The 14034-nt window shown below is 35.5% G+C and overlaps 1 protein-coding gene across 2 annotated transcripts; it reads left to right on the top strand.

Moving 5' to 3' along the window:
* The first annotated feature begins 5030 nt into the window (after positions 1-5030).
* On the top strand, positions 5031-13465 carry LOC113226481. Of its 2 annotated transcripts, XM_026459114.1 has the most exons (8): positions 5034-5352; positions 6719-7444; positions 8471-10619; positions 10809-11000; positions 11654-11773; positions 12198-12455; positions 12696-12884; positions 13278-13465. In XM_026459114.1, the coding sequence occupies exons 1-8, from the start codon at positions 5228-5230 to the stop codon at positions 13353-13355; spliced, it is 3837 nt and encodes a 1278-aa protein (XP_026314899.1). In that variant the 5' UTR covers positions 5034-5227; the 3' UTR covers positions 13356-13465. The 2 variants fall into 2 exon arrangements, with proteins under 2 accessions (XP_026314898.1, XP_026314899.1); XM_026459113.1 differs by having other exon boundaries at positions 5031-5352; positions 6719-10619.
* The last annotated feature ends 569 nt before the right edge of the window (positions 13466-14034 follow it).

The following is a 14034-nucleotide window of genomic DNA, read 5'->3' as shown; positions in this document are numbered from 1 at the left end:
GTCGGTTAAAAATAAAGGTTTGTTTGAAAAAACAAATATACGCGATTTAAATCCGGAAAAATTGTTTCATTTCCTATTTATAAAATAAAGTTTTCCTTTTGTTTTTTAATCCGTGTTATATTATAAAATTAAAAAGTAGGCAATAGTAATGCTAATAAATTATAAGAAATAGAAATGCATAAAAAATAAAAGCTTGTAAAATATAACTGAGCATTATGCAGTCCGACCTGAGTCAAGTGTGGAAAAAAAAAGTAGTACATTGGCGGAAAGTTCTTATTTTTCTACTATTTTCGCTTCACTAGCTCGGAAAGGCTTTCTTTCTCATTAAAAATCTGCGCGCAAAGGCGTTTCTTTGCACACTAGCGTGGAAATGGTTTTTGAAATTCGAACTTGACGATGGAGTATGGTGCACACAGGGTGCACCTAACTTTTTGTTTCGTTGAAAAAAAAGATAATGACACGTTCAACTACGCGATTTGTCGTACATTACTAATAAATAATAGTAATTGCGTTTATTAAATTATTTTAATTCGCCCAACAACTAAAATAATTTCAGTAATCACTTAATCCTTAGGTGAAAAAAAAAAATAAAGGAAGTTAATCACACAAAATAAAAGTACATGCAAGAATAAAATTGATGAGGTGTAAATTCAGAACGCATCCGAAGATAAAGTTTTTCTAAAAAAACGATGAATAAAAGAGCAGGAAACCTTTGATTTGGCGGACGTGTTTATAACTTTCTTATTTTCAAATTAATTTAACTTGGAATCTTTAGTCATTTGTGTAAATGTTTGTTTTCTTTCTTTTCAATTCCACTGAAAATCTGCATGTGGGGTTCTCTATGAGTGTTTAATAATAATTTACAGGCAAAATTTACTTTTTGCCATGTTTCAATATGGCTGCCATTAAAAAGCTATGTTAATTTTTTTGAAACAAAGTTATAAATGCCGAGGCCGTAGGCCGATGTCTAGCGGAGGGTGAAGCCCGAAGCGTTGGCACGCCACCGTACGTAGGTACGTAGTATACGGAGACACTATTACGAGTACAAGATCTCATAATTGTTGAAAATGTAAGGCATACTTCCCGATGCGATGTAGTGGAAATGATCTTTCTAATTTGTGCTTATGGCGTTGTTGTATCTCGACCGTCTCTCTGTTCGATTCTTTTTTCTTGGAAGCTATGCCAAAGAGAAGTATTTAGGGAAAAAAATGCCAAACAATCACCAAATTTCTGGTCTTAAACTAGGGAATTTCCTGTACTATGAGCACCAGAGTAACGATAACTCTAAGGGCAATACCCAGAATACCCTGATCAGAACCAACATAAAAATGTTTGTTTCATAAATTGACTCAAATCGGGAATCGAATCTGGTACCTCCTCATCAAGCACCCATAGTATTAATCGTTGTGCCACCGAAAAGCATAAGCACACTCCGTAATTTGAGGCTGACCAAGCGCCGCAGGCCGAGTCTCGTATACTATACGATTATACACGTTTTTTATTGTTTAAACCTGAAGAAATTTTATGCCTAGTCAATGAAGATTAATAAATGAAGAGAATTTATATTTATATATTCCAGTATAACATTTATTTTAACAGTATAACATTTATTTATTAAAACAGATTATTTATCTTTTTTCGTGAAAAAAAATTTGGTCTTTACGTTTTTTCAATGTCTTATCCTTAGAATAATAACGCATAGAACATTGACTTACAATTATATGGACGTCGGGTCCGCGAAAAAAGTGTCCGCACTTGTAAGGCGCTAAAATCGTATACAGAGCGCCAAACTCCGCTTTAGTCTTCATTTGTTCGACTGACAGCGCGATACTGCGATGACATTACAATTTAAATTTCGAATAGGTTGACTTGGGACATTTTTTTCGTGGTTTTTGTATTAGACCCGTCGTCCATTTATTTGTAAGTCAATGGCATAGAATGATAGTTTCATATCAAACGAAATGTCACAAGTGAGGCAAAAACCAAATTCATGTAGGCGTAAGCAACTTGTATCTACGGTCGTCGGCACGCACACAAATATACAAATAATGATGCCATGGAATAACATTTCCCTCAAAAGTGGGGAAATTGTATCTTCCTTAATTCATCATTAAGTTAAAGATGCTTACAGATTTGCCCGACATTGTCGATCAGGTGCCTACAGATTTGCTCGATTTTGTCGATCGACAATGTCGATCAGGTGTGTACAGATATGCTCGGTTTTGTCGATCGTTACTGTCGATCGACAATGTCAAGTGACAAGAATTTTCAAAAATTTATTTTTGGTAATCCTTATGGAAATGGCATTTATATCTGAATACACGATGACGGACATGACTTTTCAAATAAATGCAATATGGGAGTCATTTTCGAGGTATTCGAGGTGCTCATTACGAATATGGCACTCATTTCTAAATCCAAGATGGCAGGCACGATTTTTCGAATAATGGCATGTTGGGTATCGTTTTCAAGGTATTTGGGAGTGCTCATTACGAATATAGCATTTATTTCTAAATCCAAGATGGCGGACACGAGTTTTCAAATAAATGCAATATGGATATCATTTTCGAGGTATTTGGGGATGCTCAATCTGAATATGGCACTATTTGTAAATCACCATCACCATATTCACCATCTTGGATTTACAAATAAGTGCTATATTCGTAATGAGCACCCCCAAATATCTCGAAAACGATACCCAACTTGCCATTATTCGAAAAATCACGCCCGCCATCTTGGATTTAGAAATGAGTGCCATATTCATAATGAGCATCCCCAAATACCTCGAAAAGGATACCCATATTGCATTTTTTTTAATCGAGTCCGCCATCTTGGATTTAGAAATAAGTGCTATACTCGTAATGAGCGCCCCCATATACCCCGTAAACGATACCCAGAATCAAAATCAAAATAATCTTTATTTCATAAGTAAGCATTATTACACTAGAAATCGTCACATTGGTTAAACTCTACCGCTCATTCGTTAGGCAGATTCCCCCGAGAAGTAAGAGCAAGAAACTCTAGGGGTTGCTCTTTGTAAACAACATTTGTACGCATTTAACTTGCAGAAATGGAGGTCAAATGCACACTTACATTAGAGTAAAAAAAATCTGTGGTCATATTGCCTATTCTCAAAAAATTACGTAATATAATTATTTTGAAACAGAATAGCAAAATTGGGAGAAAGAAATCCGTTACTTTGCAACATTTTCGTGTCTTGTTGCAACGAAATTAATTTTCGGTTTTAGTGAAAATTTATATAAAAATACAAGTTGAAACGCGTTACTTCCTTGTGGAATGTGATGTTAGTATCTATTATTATGTTTGTCTGACGTATTTTTACACCCATTTACTGCACATTTCGCCATTTTTAGATAAAATTCTTGAGCTGGTCGCGATGCAAGTTGACCGTGAGCACTGACGGCCCGCCCGCTCGTGTAGGCCCATTAGGAGCGCTTCAAGTTGCCTCATAGCGTGTGCGGACTAGGTTTCTATGCGTTATTATTCTAAGGTCTTATCATAGATTTATTATACTATTTCTAAGGGTCTATGGTTTTTTCTATTTATGTATATTTTATCATCCTCTTATAGGACTGCACAAAACCATCAATTTTATTCAGAACGTATCCGTATTTTTTTCTATTGCAACACCACAACTCACAAACTGACCACTATCTATGGACACAGTATTGAATCAAAAGTATCGATACTGTACTCAAGAGTAGTATCGCATAAAAAGTATCATACTCATAAAAGTATCGAAAGATTTTCATACTTAAAGGTAGAATAAAACACATGAATTTGTCTTTTTTATTGATTTATGGTTTTTAATTGAAACAGATACTAAAAGAATTTGATAATTCAATCAATTGATCAACTCAATCAATCGTCACTTAACATAATTTGTGTTACTTAAATTTCCAATTTCCCACTCCTCAGTACAATCACTTAAAAACAAAAATCTATTTGGTGACAGTCTGTTTCTCGTTTTTGATACTGTATTGCATGGTTTTAAGAACTAACGTTCTGAAGAAGGGGCAAACTTCTTTTATAGAGGCGAATGGTGGCATACTATATGCAGCCATTTAAAAAAATCGCTACGTGGCTTGAGTTATGCCATGAGTTATCAGTAGGAATTATTCGAAACGATACGATACTTGTCAAAAGTACTAATACCTGAAAAGTATCGAGTACAAAAGTATCGGTATCTGGGGAAAAGTACTCGATACCAAAAAGTATCGTTTTTGGTATCAGTAAGTTTACTACTACTATTTACGTAGGTTTGTTTGCTTGGTAATTGGTAACCAATTTTTATCGAGTATTATTTCGGAATAAATATTTTCATTAAGGAATTTGACCTACCAATTTTTTTTTCAAAAATGGAGTCTTTGGATGGTAACTAAAAGTCACCTGTATAGTAATTTTACTATAAACTTTAAATTTTGGCGGCGCCATAATAACAAAAAAGTTGTAAACTTTTAACAAGCACGCACTGCACAATTAAATAAATAAACGGTCTTTTCTTTTTTTAAAGTATTATAGCTAAATAGATACAATCGATAATTCCGCTAATCGATTATTACTGCGAATTTGCCGTAATAATACCTAAACTGAACATTAATTTAAATAAAAACTATTATACACAAGCCGACAAAACTACCCAGGATCCCGTTTATCTTTGTGAACTTCGCTCATTCGTTGATATGTATGTCCAAAATTCATTTAAAAATGATCCAAAGGGACCATAGACAAACCTTCATTTTTTTACTCTGGTACTACTTCGCGGTATGTATTTGTTTACTGTAAAACGGTGAAAATGGAATGAAAAATAATTTGGCAAAAATATGATCTTTTCCAGGGAAGTGGGATTAAGGGTAAATATTTACGCGTGCGCGTTTCGATTCGATGCCAGTATTATTCTTCTGATACCCAGTAAAATCGAAAGAAGGGATTATATACTAAAAATACTCGGTATTGAAACAAAAGTAGCGAATACCTACTTGTATTTACTTGTATAGAATCGTCGTCCCTAGTCCCTACTAACCACAGACACAGATAAATGTCAACGGCTTCGTCGTATTTTTACTCAGCGGGACATTGGATTCGCCTGTTTTATAACAATAATTCATTGTTTTTGTTCATTAAATACTTGTCAGTTAAGTGGTAAATTGGTAACCACACATATCCCAAGTGTATTTGCGGTTTAACATGTGTTAATATTTTTACAATGCGGCGAGGTCACCCAGGTATCGGTGGATGGCGAGGGGATAATCCAAGGCATTTTAGGCCTAGAAGTGGAGGTACGCCGAATTTTCGACCACCCAGAGGATTTGGGCTCGTAGACCAACCACGGTAAGACATGAAATACACTAGTTTTTCAATAAATAAAATATTGCGCCTAGACGCGGGAAGTGTGACATGTTTTAGGTATTGTACGTACCTACATAACAAATATTACAGTTTTTGTTTCTTGTACGTAGATCAAACACAAATATTATAACTTTATTAGATGCCGTATGCATTTACATGAACCATGCTTAGTGTTTAAACGCCACCAATCTAGTTTAAACTTAGGGTCGTATTCTAGAACTCTACTCAATGCTTAAGTCAGGACTTGAGTATGATTCAAAGCACTAGAAATCATACTCAAGTCCCTGCCATTAGGGTCGTATTTCCAGTGCTTGTGTTGCCAATGCAATCCTGAATTGAGCATTGAATAGAGTTCTAGAATACGACCCTTAAAGTTGATAGACATTATTGTCACATTGCTGTAGCTGTTATTGACACTTAAGCCCAAGGAAATGATTCTAAACGTAAAATTTAATGCTATAGTCCATTTGTTTAGGTACTTAACTGAATGTAAACAATCTTGAGTAGACTATTTAATGAAATATACATTTATAAAATGATTTTAGCTTCAAATATAAAATACAAATACTTAGTTTCATATGAAATTGCATGCTTATTTTTATACTATTGATTTGTAAAGCATATGTTTCAATAAAAAGATCTATCAAGATTGTTTACATTTAGTTAAGTACCTAAACAAATGGATTATAGTAATTTAATAAATGTTTGAATCCATGGTTTTGTCATCGGGGTTGTTTGGGATAGTTAAGTAAACATATCTAAAGTTAACATCTAAGGTTTTTTTATATTGTTTAACCTTAGATATTAACTTTAGATATGTTTATTAATTTTATATATTACATTTCTTAATTTATGTGAGCAGGGTTTGATATAAGATGCCCAAAGAAAATCAAACTAAAATACAATTTTTAGGTTTGGTTGTTTTAGCATGTACCAAAACATGTTACAATCTTAAACTTTAGTAACCATAGAGCTCCTTGTGAAAAAGTTCGTCCATGGAAGTACTGACTGCCACCTTACCTATTTCTGCCGCCAAGCAGTAATGTGAGCTTTACAGCGTTCTAGTTTGGTGGGTAAGGGTGCTGATGAAATTACAGGCACATGCAACTTGTCAATTTATGTGTCAGGATGACGGGCACAGTAGCAGTACCCCTAAGATCTTTGCGATTTAAAGCTCTGAATGGCACTGCAACTGTTATGGACAGGCATGTCAATTGCCAATAAGTGCACAATTTGTTCATCATGTCACTTGATATTATAAAAAAAAATCCAAAACATCAAAGTATTTAGTAAATAAAATCAAAGCAGTGTTTCATTAACTTGTTCTTAACGTTAAGTTTTTTATCAGATTTACAGGTCCTAGATCACTTCTTGGCCATCGACCCTTCCGCCCTTACCCAGCACAAATTAATCACATTACTCCAGAAAAGGACAGAAATTCCTATCGGCGCTCGAATAACCAGCAGAGGTCCCAAAACCACTCATATGGCCAACAGCGGCAAATATTTCCAATGTTACAGCGAATAAGACAAGGACAAGTAGATACAACCAAGAACCAACATAATGATCTTAGTAACCAATACAATGACAATACTAGTTACTATAACAACCAACCAAAACAATGCCACATAAACAACTTGGGAGACATTGATCACCGGCAAACCAACATACCTCAAAATAGAGAGTTTAACCAGCATCCCACGGTCTGGGTGAATCCTCCAGCTTTTTTTGCAGGAAACCAAAACAAACCTTTTACAAATTACGACAAGGAGCAAACTAAAGTACCATTGTTTGATTACACTGGTCATAGACCACCTTCATCTGACCATTATGGAGGAAATCTTGGGTCAACTATTGATAATTCCAATACTTTTAGTCGATCAGTGGATGACACAGTAGATATTGTTCGGAAACGTCTTCAAAGACGGGGCTCTCAGCATGCCTTAGATAATAACATTCCACCTGTTGATCAAACTGAAGAAACCCCAGTCAGAGAAACCACTTTAAGCAGCTACTCCAATGTCCATTCTCAACCAGAACAACCTGTTAAGAAGAAAATTACCAGAACAAGGAATGTAAAGACAAATTGTGACAAAATTAAAACCAAAATTGTTCATCAACTTTTCAAAATGGATAAAGATAAAATTCATAAATTGATGGACAATCCCAATTCTTCAACAAAGTTTGAATATGCAATCAGTAGTTTGATTACTGAATCACAGAATAGTTACAACCGCCATCTCAGGTCAGTTGCTGAGAAATCACTATGCAGCTCTAGCTCAGAATTCATCCATAATGACAATAACACAATATATGAGGACACATTTATGAAACAGATGCAATGCATATTGGATCCCCAAGATACCGTTTTGCTTGAAGATATAAAACCAATGGTCTTGGCAGAATTAAGCAAAGTCCTCCAATTGGATGACTTTGAGCACATACAAGAATATGATGAACAAGCAAACTTGTATTCTTCAAGGAGTGAACAATCTCATAGTCAATACAGTCAATATCCTTCAAATGAATCATACAATTTTGAGAATTACCAAAATGAACCTTACTCCCCAGAAGACCAGAGTTCATATTATGATCAAAAACCATCATTACTTGAATGTCCAAGATCTGAAACTCCTTTTGCCAGTGAGAAGCATAGGGATTATTGTGATGACCAAGACGATTCTGAACACCTGTTTGAGAGACGACTGTCTAGAAGAAGCAGAAATTGTAGTCGTAGTAGGAGATCAAGCTCTAGTGGTCATAAACACAGGAAAGACAGGAGAAGTGTGGATGATAAATCAAGTGAAGATAAGCATAGACACAGGAGTACTCCTACTCCAGATGAATATAGAAATGTTACCACTCCTGCACCAAATGACTATAAAACATATGATAGTCCTTTACCATCAAATAGTGAATACAGGAGAAGTGAAACACCTATTTCGCTTTTTGATGCTAACATTGAACAATTTTCTGATGAAGAGGATCCTTTTGCAGAACTTGACAAACAGTATCATGTTGCTGTGGATCACAATTTTATTGACAATGATGATCTTATTTCTGAACCTCAAGTTCCAACCATTGCCACCACTTCACCAATTGTAAAGAAAGAAATCTCAACTACTATATATACTCCTGAAAAGTCCAAGAATCCAGTAGAAAAACCATATACAGTTCGTAATGCATTCCAAATAAAAAAAGAAATTGACACTCAGCTACACAATATGGCTAAATCACCTTTAAAATTTTCAAGCAAATGTGAAGAACCAAGGAAATCTACAGAAGACACAAAACAGGAAGCTGCCACCTATGCGGAAATTAACCCAAAACAAATGGTCGATTCAGGCGAGAAAACTGATGAACATCAGGAATCTAGTTCTGACTTTAAACACACTGAAAGAAATACAGATAAAAGAAAGAGCAGCACTTTGACTAAATCTTCAACACTATCTCGTAAAAGATCTGTAGAAGAAAAACCATCTCACCGAAAAGAAAAACGCAAGAAAAGCGAATCAGAACAAATGCACACAGAATCCAATAAACAGGTATTAAATAAGAATATTATTATAAATGTTAATGATTGTGCTGCAAAGTCTACAACTGAAAAATGTGATGCCCCAAAATCCATATTTAACTTATTCTTTTCAAAAGAAAAAAGTGGAAATAATTCTTCAAAAGAAAATAAGCTGGATAAAAGTATCAAAATTTCAGATAAACACATAAAGAGAAAAGAAGAAAAAAGCTCAAACAAGTCGAAAGATAAAGGAAGTGATAAGAAAAAACATGATTCCATTTCGTCTAGGCATTCCACACTGAGTCCTACAGAAACAAATGTTGCTAACAGTTCAGCTCAGACGCCCACCAAAGGAGATTCTAAATTAAAGACCATTGACATGTTCTTAGATCATCCGAAAAAACCTAATGTACACCAAGCACACAGAAACACAGCTCCGGTAGCTACTTTAAACACAGCTGTCATGGAAACCGTAAAGCCACCTTTACCCATAAATAGGAAAATAATCAAGAGACACATTTCCACTCAGGTAATTCAGAAAACTTCACATAAAGAAACACAGACCATGGAGAGCAAGAGTAGTACATCCAGATTTTGTCAAACTGAGAGAAAAAAATTGATGACTCGAGGAATGCAAACTGAACCAGATTCTTTCAGATCAACTTCTAAGACAACTGATGCTTTTGAAAGAATGAAAGAAATTGACATGGAAATTCAAACACTTTTACAAGAAAAATTCAAACTGTACAGTTCAATAGAATCCAAAGAAGGTTGTCCATCAAATACAATGCAATCACTAGGCATGGCGGTATTAAATGTAGCTCCATTAAATGAAAATTATTTGAATGATGATGCTGTAGAAGATGCTATTGTGGATGATTTTACCAATATACCTGTGGAAGAGTTGGAACAAATAGCTTTTGAGACAGTTCAAGAAGAAAAGGGTGATAATGCACAAGAGAGGCGAAGTTTACGTCACAAAGTCCTCCAGCGACAGAGAAAATCATCCTTGAGTCCAGCCACCACAAGTTCGACAAATACCAGAACTAAGAGAAAAGCAAAAACGCCAAATATATCTCTCATAGAGCAAATAATAACAGATGATAGACCTTTAGAAGATATAATTTCATTAGATTATCTTGAAGTTCTGCCAGTTCCGACATCCAAATCTTACAAAAAGTATAAGGCAAAGCCAAAATCGAAACCAAATAAAAAATGCACAAAACAAATTGAAACCAGTTCAAAGACAGATAATTATGCTTTAAAAGAATGTTCTGTTGTATTAGTACGTGATGACTTAGAAAGTATGTTAAAGAGTATTATTGAGTTTAATAAACAAAACAGAATTAATAAAGTGGATGAAACGTCCAATATTACGGAGTCTGGAACAGACTTATCTTCTAAGACAGAAGATATTGTAGAGCAAGAAAATGTAGATGAAGAGACGATTGTAAGTGATATTCAATTTGACATGTTAGACGTGTCGGAAGACATTGTGATTGGTGACAGCTGCGAAGTGAAATCGTCAGAAAAAGACGAAAATTATACATCGCCGGGTTCGATTAATGAAGAGATAATCTTGGACAATAGCCAGCAGTCAATAGAAGAAGCGTCGTGTGCTGAGATCGAGGATAAAAGCCAAGAATGTAGAGTCTACGATTTCTTGTCAGACGAGAATTTGCGACGCGATTCAATTATCGTTTCGGGGAATGCTGATGCTGTTCTTGCCATTGAAGTAAGTTTCTTTGCAAGCAACATTGAAAGCTGTTTTTAGCATCTTTTAATTCTCTTTTTTTACGCAAGTAATTCTTTTTTACCTCATCTACCATAGTGGGACTACACGATAATTTTCAATTGAATTTATTGACGTTTTGTCAATATTTACCTGGACAAACCCATATAATGTAATTATAATTTATTTCAGTGTATAGAAAACAACTTCATAGCTGCTTGTTTGGATGGCAATGTATATTATTTTACTGGAGAAGGACAGCTTTTGAACACACTTCGCGGATCGAACCTCGCTGTGACCTGCCTTACTATCGTGAAGGAAAAATATGGCACTACCGTGTACACAGGTTCTTTGGATTCGCGAATACGATATTATGACCTAGAGGTGAGTAAATTAACAAATACAAAAATCTAAAAGGACCTTTTTAAGTATTGAAAAAAACTTGCTTACCTTTCTTTTATGGCGAGAGATTTCAAAAACTTAGAAAATCACTTTAAAATGGGCCTAACTATAGTATATCTATCCCTAAATCTAAGGATGAATATACTTACATCTCAATTCCTATCTTATCAGCAGAATCCCTGTCACATAGACAATACACATGAGGATCCAAGCTTAGGTTCCGATTTTGACAGATCTTATTGGGACTAGGCTCAGATTTGTACCATTTTGACGTATCAGATTTGTAACACGTGCCAAACTTGTCGGTAAAATGTGAAATTGAATAGAAATTAGTTATAATACACCAATTACAGACATTCGGAAATTCAATTGTATGACGGAAATTAACGCCACATTGATAAGATAGAAAGCTTCTCTCCACTACCAACCTTATCATTAAAATCTGTGGATACATTGAAAAAATTAATTTTAGCTTCATTTTCTCAGCACGTTTTAATTGTATCAACTGACACGGTTGATTGAGGCGACAAAAAAATCGTGAAATTATTGCGTATCATTTCGTATAAGCGTGGATCTTACCTCAAATTACCACTACTTCGAAGGAAACCTTAAATATTACAATTATGTGTTTTCAGACGGGACTGGAGAAAGGCCCGGAGTGCAACGTGCTGAGTCCTATTCAGACAATGGACCGTGCTTGGGACACCGTCTTCGTCGGCACTAGAACAGGATTTGTTTTGCAATTTGAATGCAAGGTAAACTAATAAACCGTTTTTATAGATTGGTGTTTGTATAAGTTGTATTTTACAAGTTTAAATCACAGCTGAAAAACCTAAATAACAGTGTATTATACAGATTATATGCATTATAGTTTGAAATTTTTTTCTAATTATAATTATTATATTATATAAAATAATTATAATTACCTATTTTATTATTTTTTTTTTGTACGTAAAAAACACACGCACATTCACTATCTTACCTGATGCTGAGTGAGGATGTGACCGAGATTATTGTTCAGATAATACAAACAAACACATCGTGATTTATATTATTTATTTAGTTACCTGCGTACCAATAGCGTTATGCATCCAGATTTTGTCTTTTTTGAGAAAATGTAAACTATTTAAGTAATTTCTGTTGACATATTATAATAAAATATAGTTTTCTTTCTTACAGAATAACATGTTAATACCAGTTAGCACTGTGAAGTTCTCGGAGCAATCGATTCTAGCCCTTCGTGCAATGAAAGAAGGCCCTCGCAAGGTTCTTCTCGTCGCCGCTCGTTCCGAAGCAGTTACCATTAAAGATGCCCAAACTGGATTGTTGCTAAGGACATTAGAAGGACCCAAAATGACAGTCTATACATTGTTATTTGAAGATGGAAAAGTGTACTGCGGAACCAGTAGTCCTCAGATACACGTTTTTGATTACGCCGTGAGTTCCTTCCGAGTGCTTTATTTTTTGTTCCGAAAGTATGACTATTTTTCTCATGATTCATTTGGAACATTTTATTAAGTGTTTAGTTAATTAACCCTTCATCCAAGTTTGGTTCCTTATAACCAGATAACGCTGTTAAATTACTTGAATAATAACATTAAATCTAATGTTGCATTTCTGGTAAAACCTAACGACGGCTGATGGTCATTTTCTAAATGATATAATTATTCATTACAGAGCGGCAGCCACGTAGGTACTCATGACGGCGGCAAAGGCGCCGTCTGCCTCCGTGCGACAGGCGGGTTGCTATTTGCGGGCTGCTACGACGGCTGCGTGTACGTGTATCGCGAGGGCGACAGTCGTGCGCTGGCGCAGCTACGAGGACCAAGTCTCATGTTGCTTTCACTGGCCATTGTTGGCACTAAGGTACACCACATTCTAGGCCCACTCGTACTCGACACATATTCGGTTCGGCGAATCGAGAGTCGTCGGCCCGAATATTATGTGCCGAAGCCTGACAGTTGTCATCATGCCATGCCATATAGCCTAAATAAAGTGAAACGAAGCTAACAAGTAAAACGGCTATACATCATCACGTCCACTGCTGAACATAGGCCTCCCCCAAAGGTTGCCAAACTAGCCGGTCGGACGCGACGTGCATACGGCTACCTCGTGTTCAGTCGGATTGCAATTCGCCTAAAAAAAATCACGCCGCATTGTACTAGCACGTGGCGTTTCAAAAAGCGGCTATACTCCAGTATTCAATTCTAAATAAGCATAGTATAGTTATTTTATAGCAAATGCAAATAATTGTTGCAGATCATAGCCGGATACAAGGACAGGAGCTTGTACATATGGAAGATGCCCCTCGCCGTGTTGCAAGAAATGATCTTATAAACTCTCTATTTGTTTAGTACCTTCTACTTGATGTTGTAGAATTTTACATTTTAGTTGTTTGTCACCATAAGTTTAGTTATTTAAATGTATATAAAAAAATAAACTTTGAAGAGTGAAGTTTTCGTTTATTTTAGTGATTTTATACAGTTAAATTGCAAACCAAACTAACCAACCAACTTACAAGAGAATTAAACTTCTAGCTCAATCCTATCTATGTATATATTGTACAAAACTTTTGTGTGCCTTATTTCAGCATGATGATAATCGAATGATTGAAAGGTAGTCGCCTGTCCACGACGGGGTAAGTTTATTTCGGCAGCACTTTTTTCTTTAACCTATTTTTTATATGTGACACATGCCTATTTAAAGGATAATCCACAGAAGTCTAAATATTGCTTATTTATTTAGATTTCTGTGGATATGTCACAGCCGTATTGTATAAAGCGCCGTATTACGTTATTGCTAGGCGCTTTGCAAAACGGCGGCGCTGTTTTCTAATACGGCTACCTAAAAAAAGCACGCCGCATTGTAATAGCACGTAGCGTTTCACAAAGCGGCTAAGAAATGTGCCGCCAAAATACATAGGGCACGTCATGCATGCTTTGATATAAGTAATAGCCCGCTTTACGCGAGGGACGCATTTTTTTAAATATCAAGTTTATAGCATTCCAGACAAGGT

Source organism: Hyposmocoma kahamanoa, unplaced genomic scaffold (assembly GCF_003589595.1).
Source record: "Hyposmocoma kahamanoa isolate Upper Pololo Valley unplaced genomic scaffold, ASM358959v1 192, whole genome shotgun sequence".
Lineage (NCBI taxonomy): Eukaryota > Metazoa > Arthropoda > Insecta > Lepidoptera > Cosmopterigidae > Hyposmocoma > Hyposmocoma kahamanoa.
This window is presented reverse-complemented; position numbering and strand designations above follow the sequence as displayed.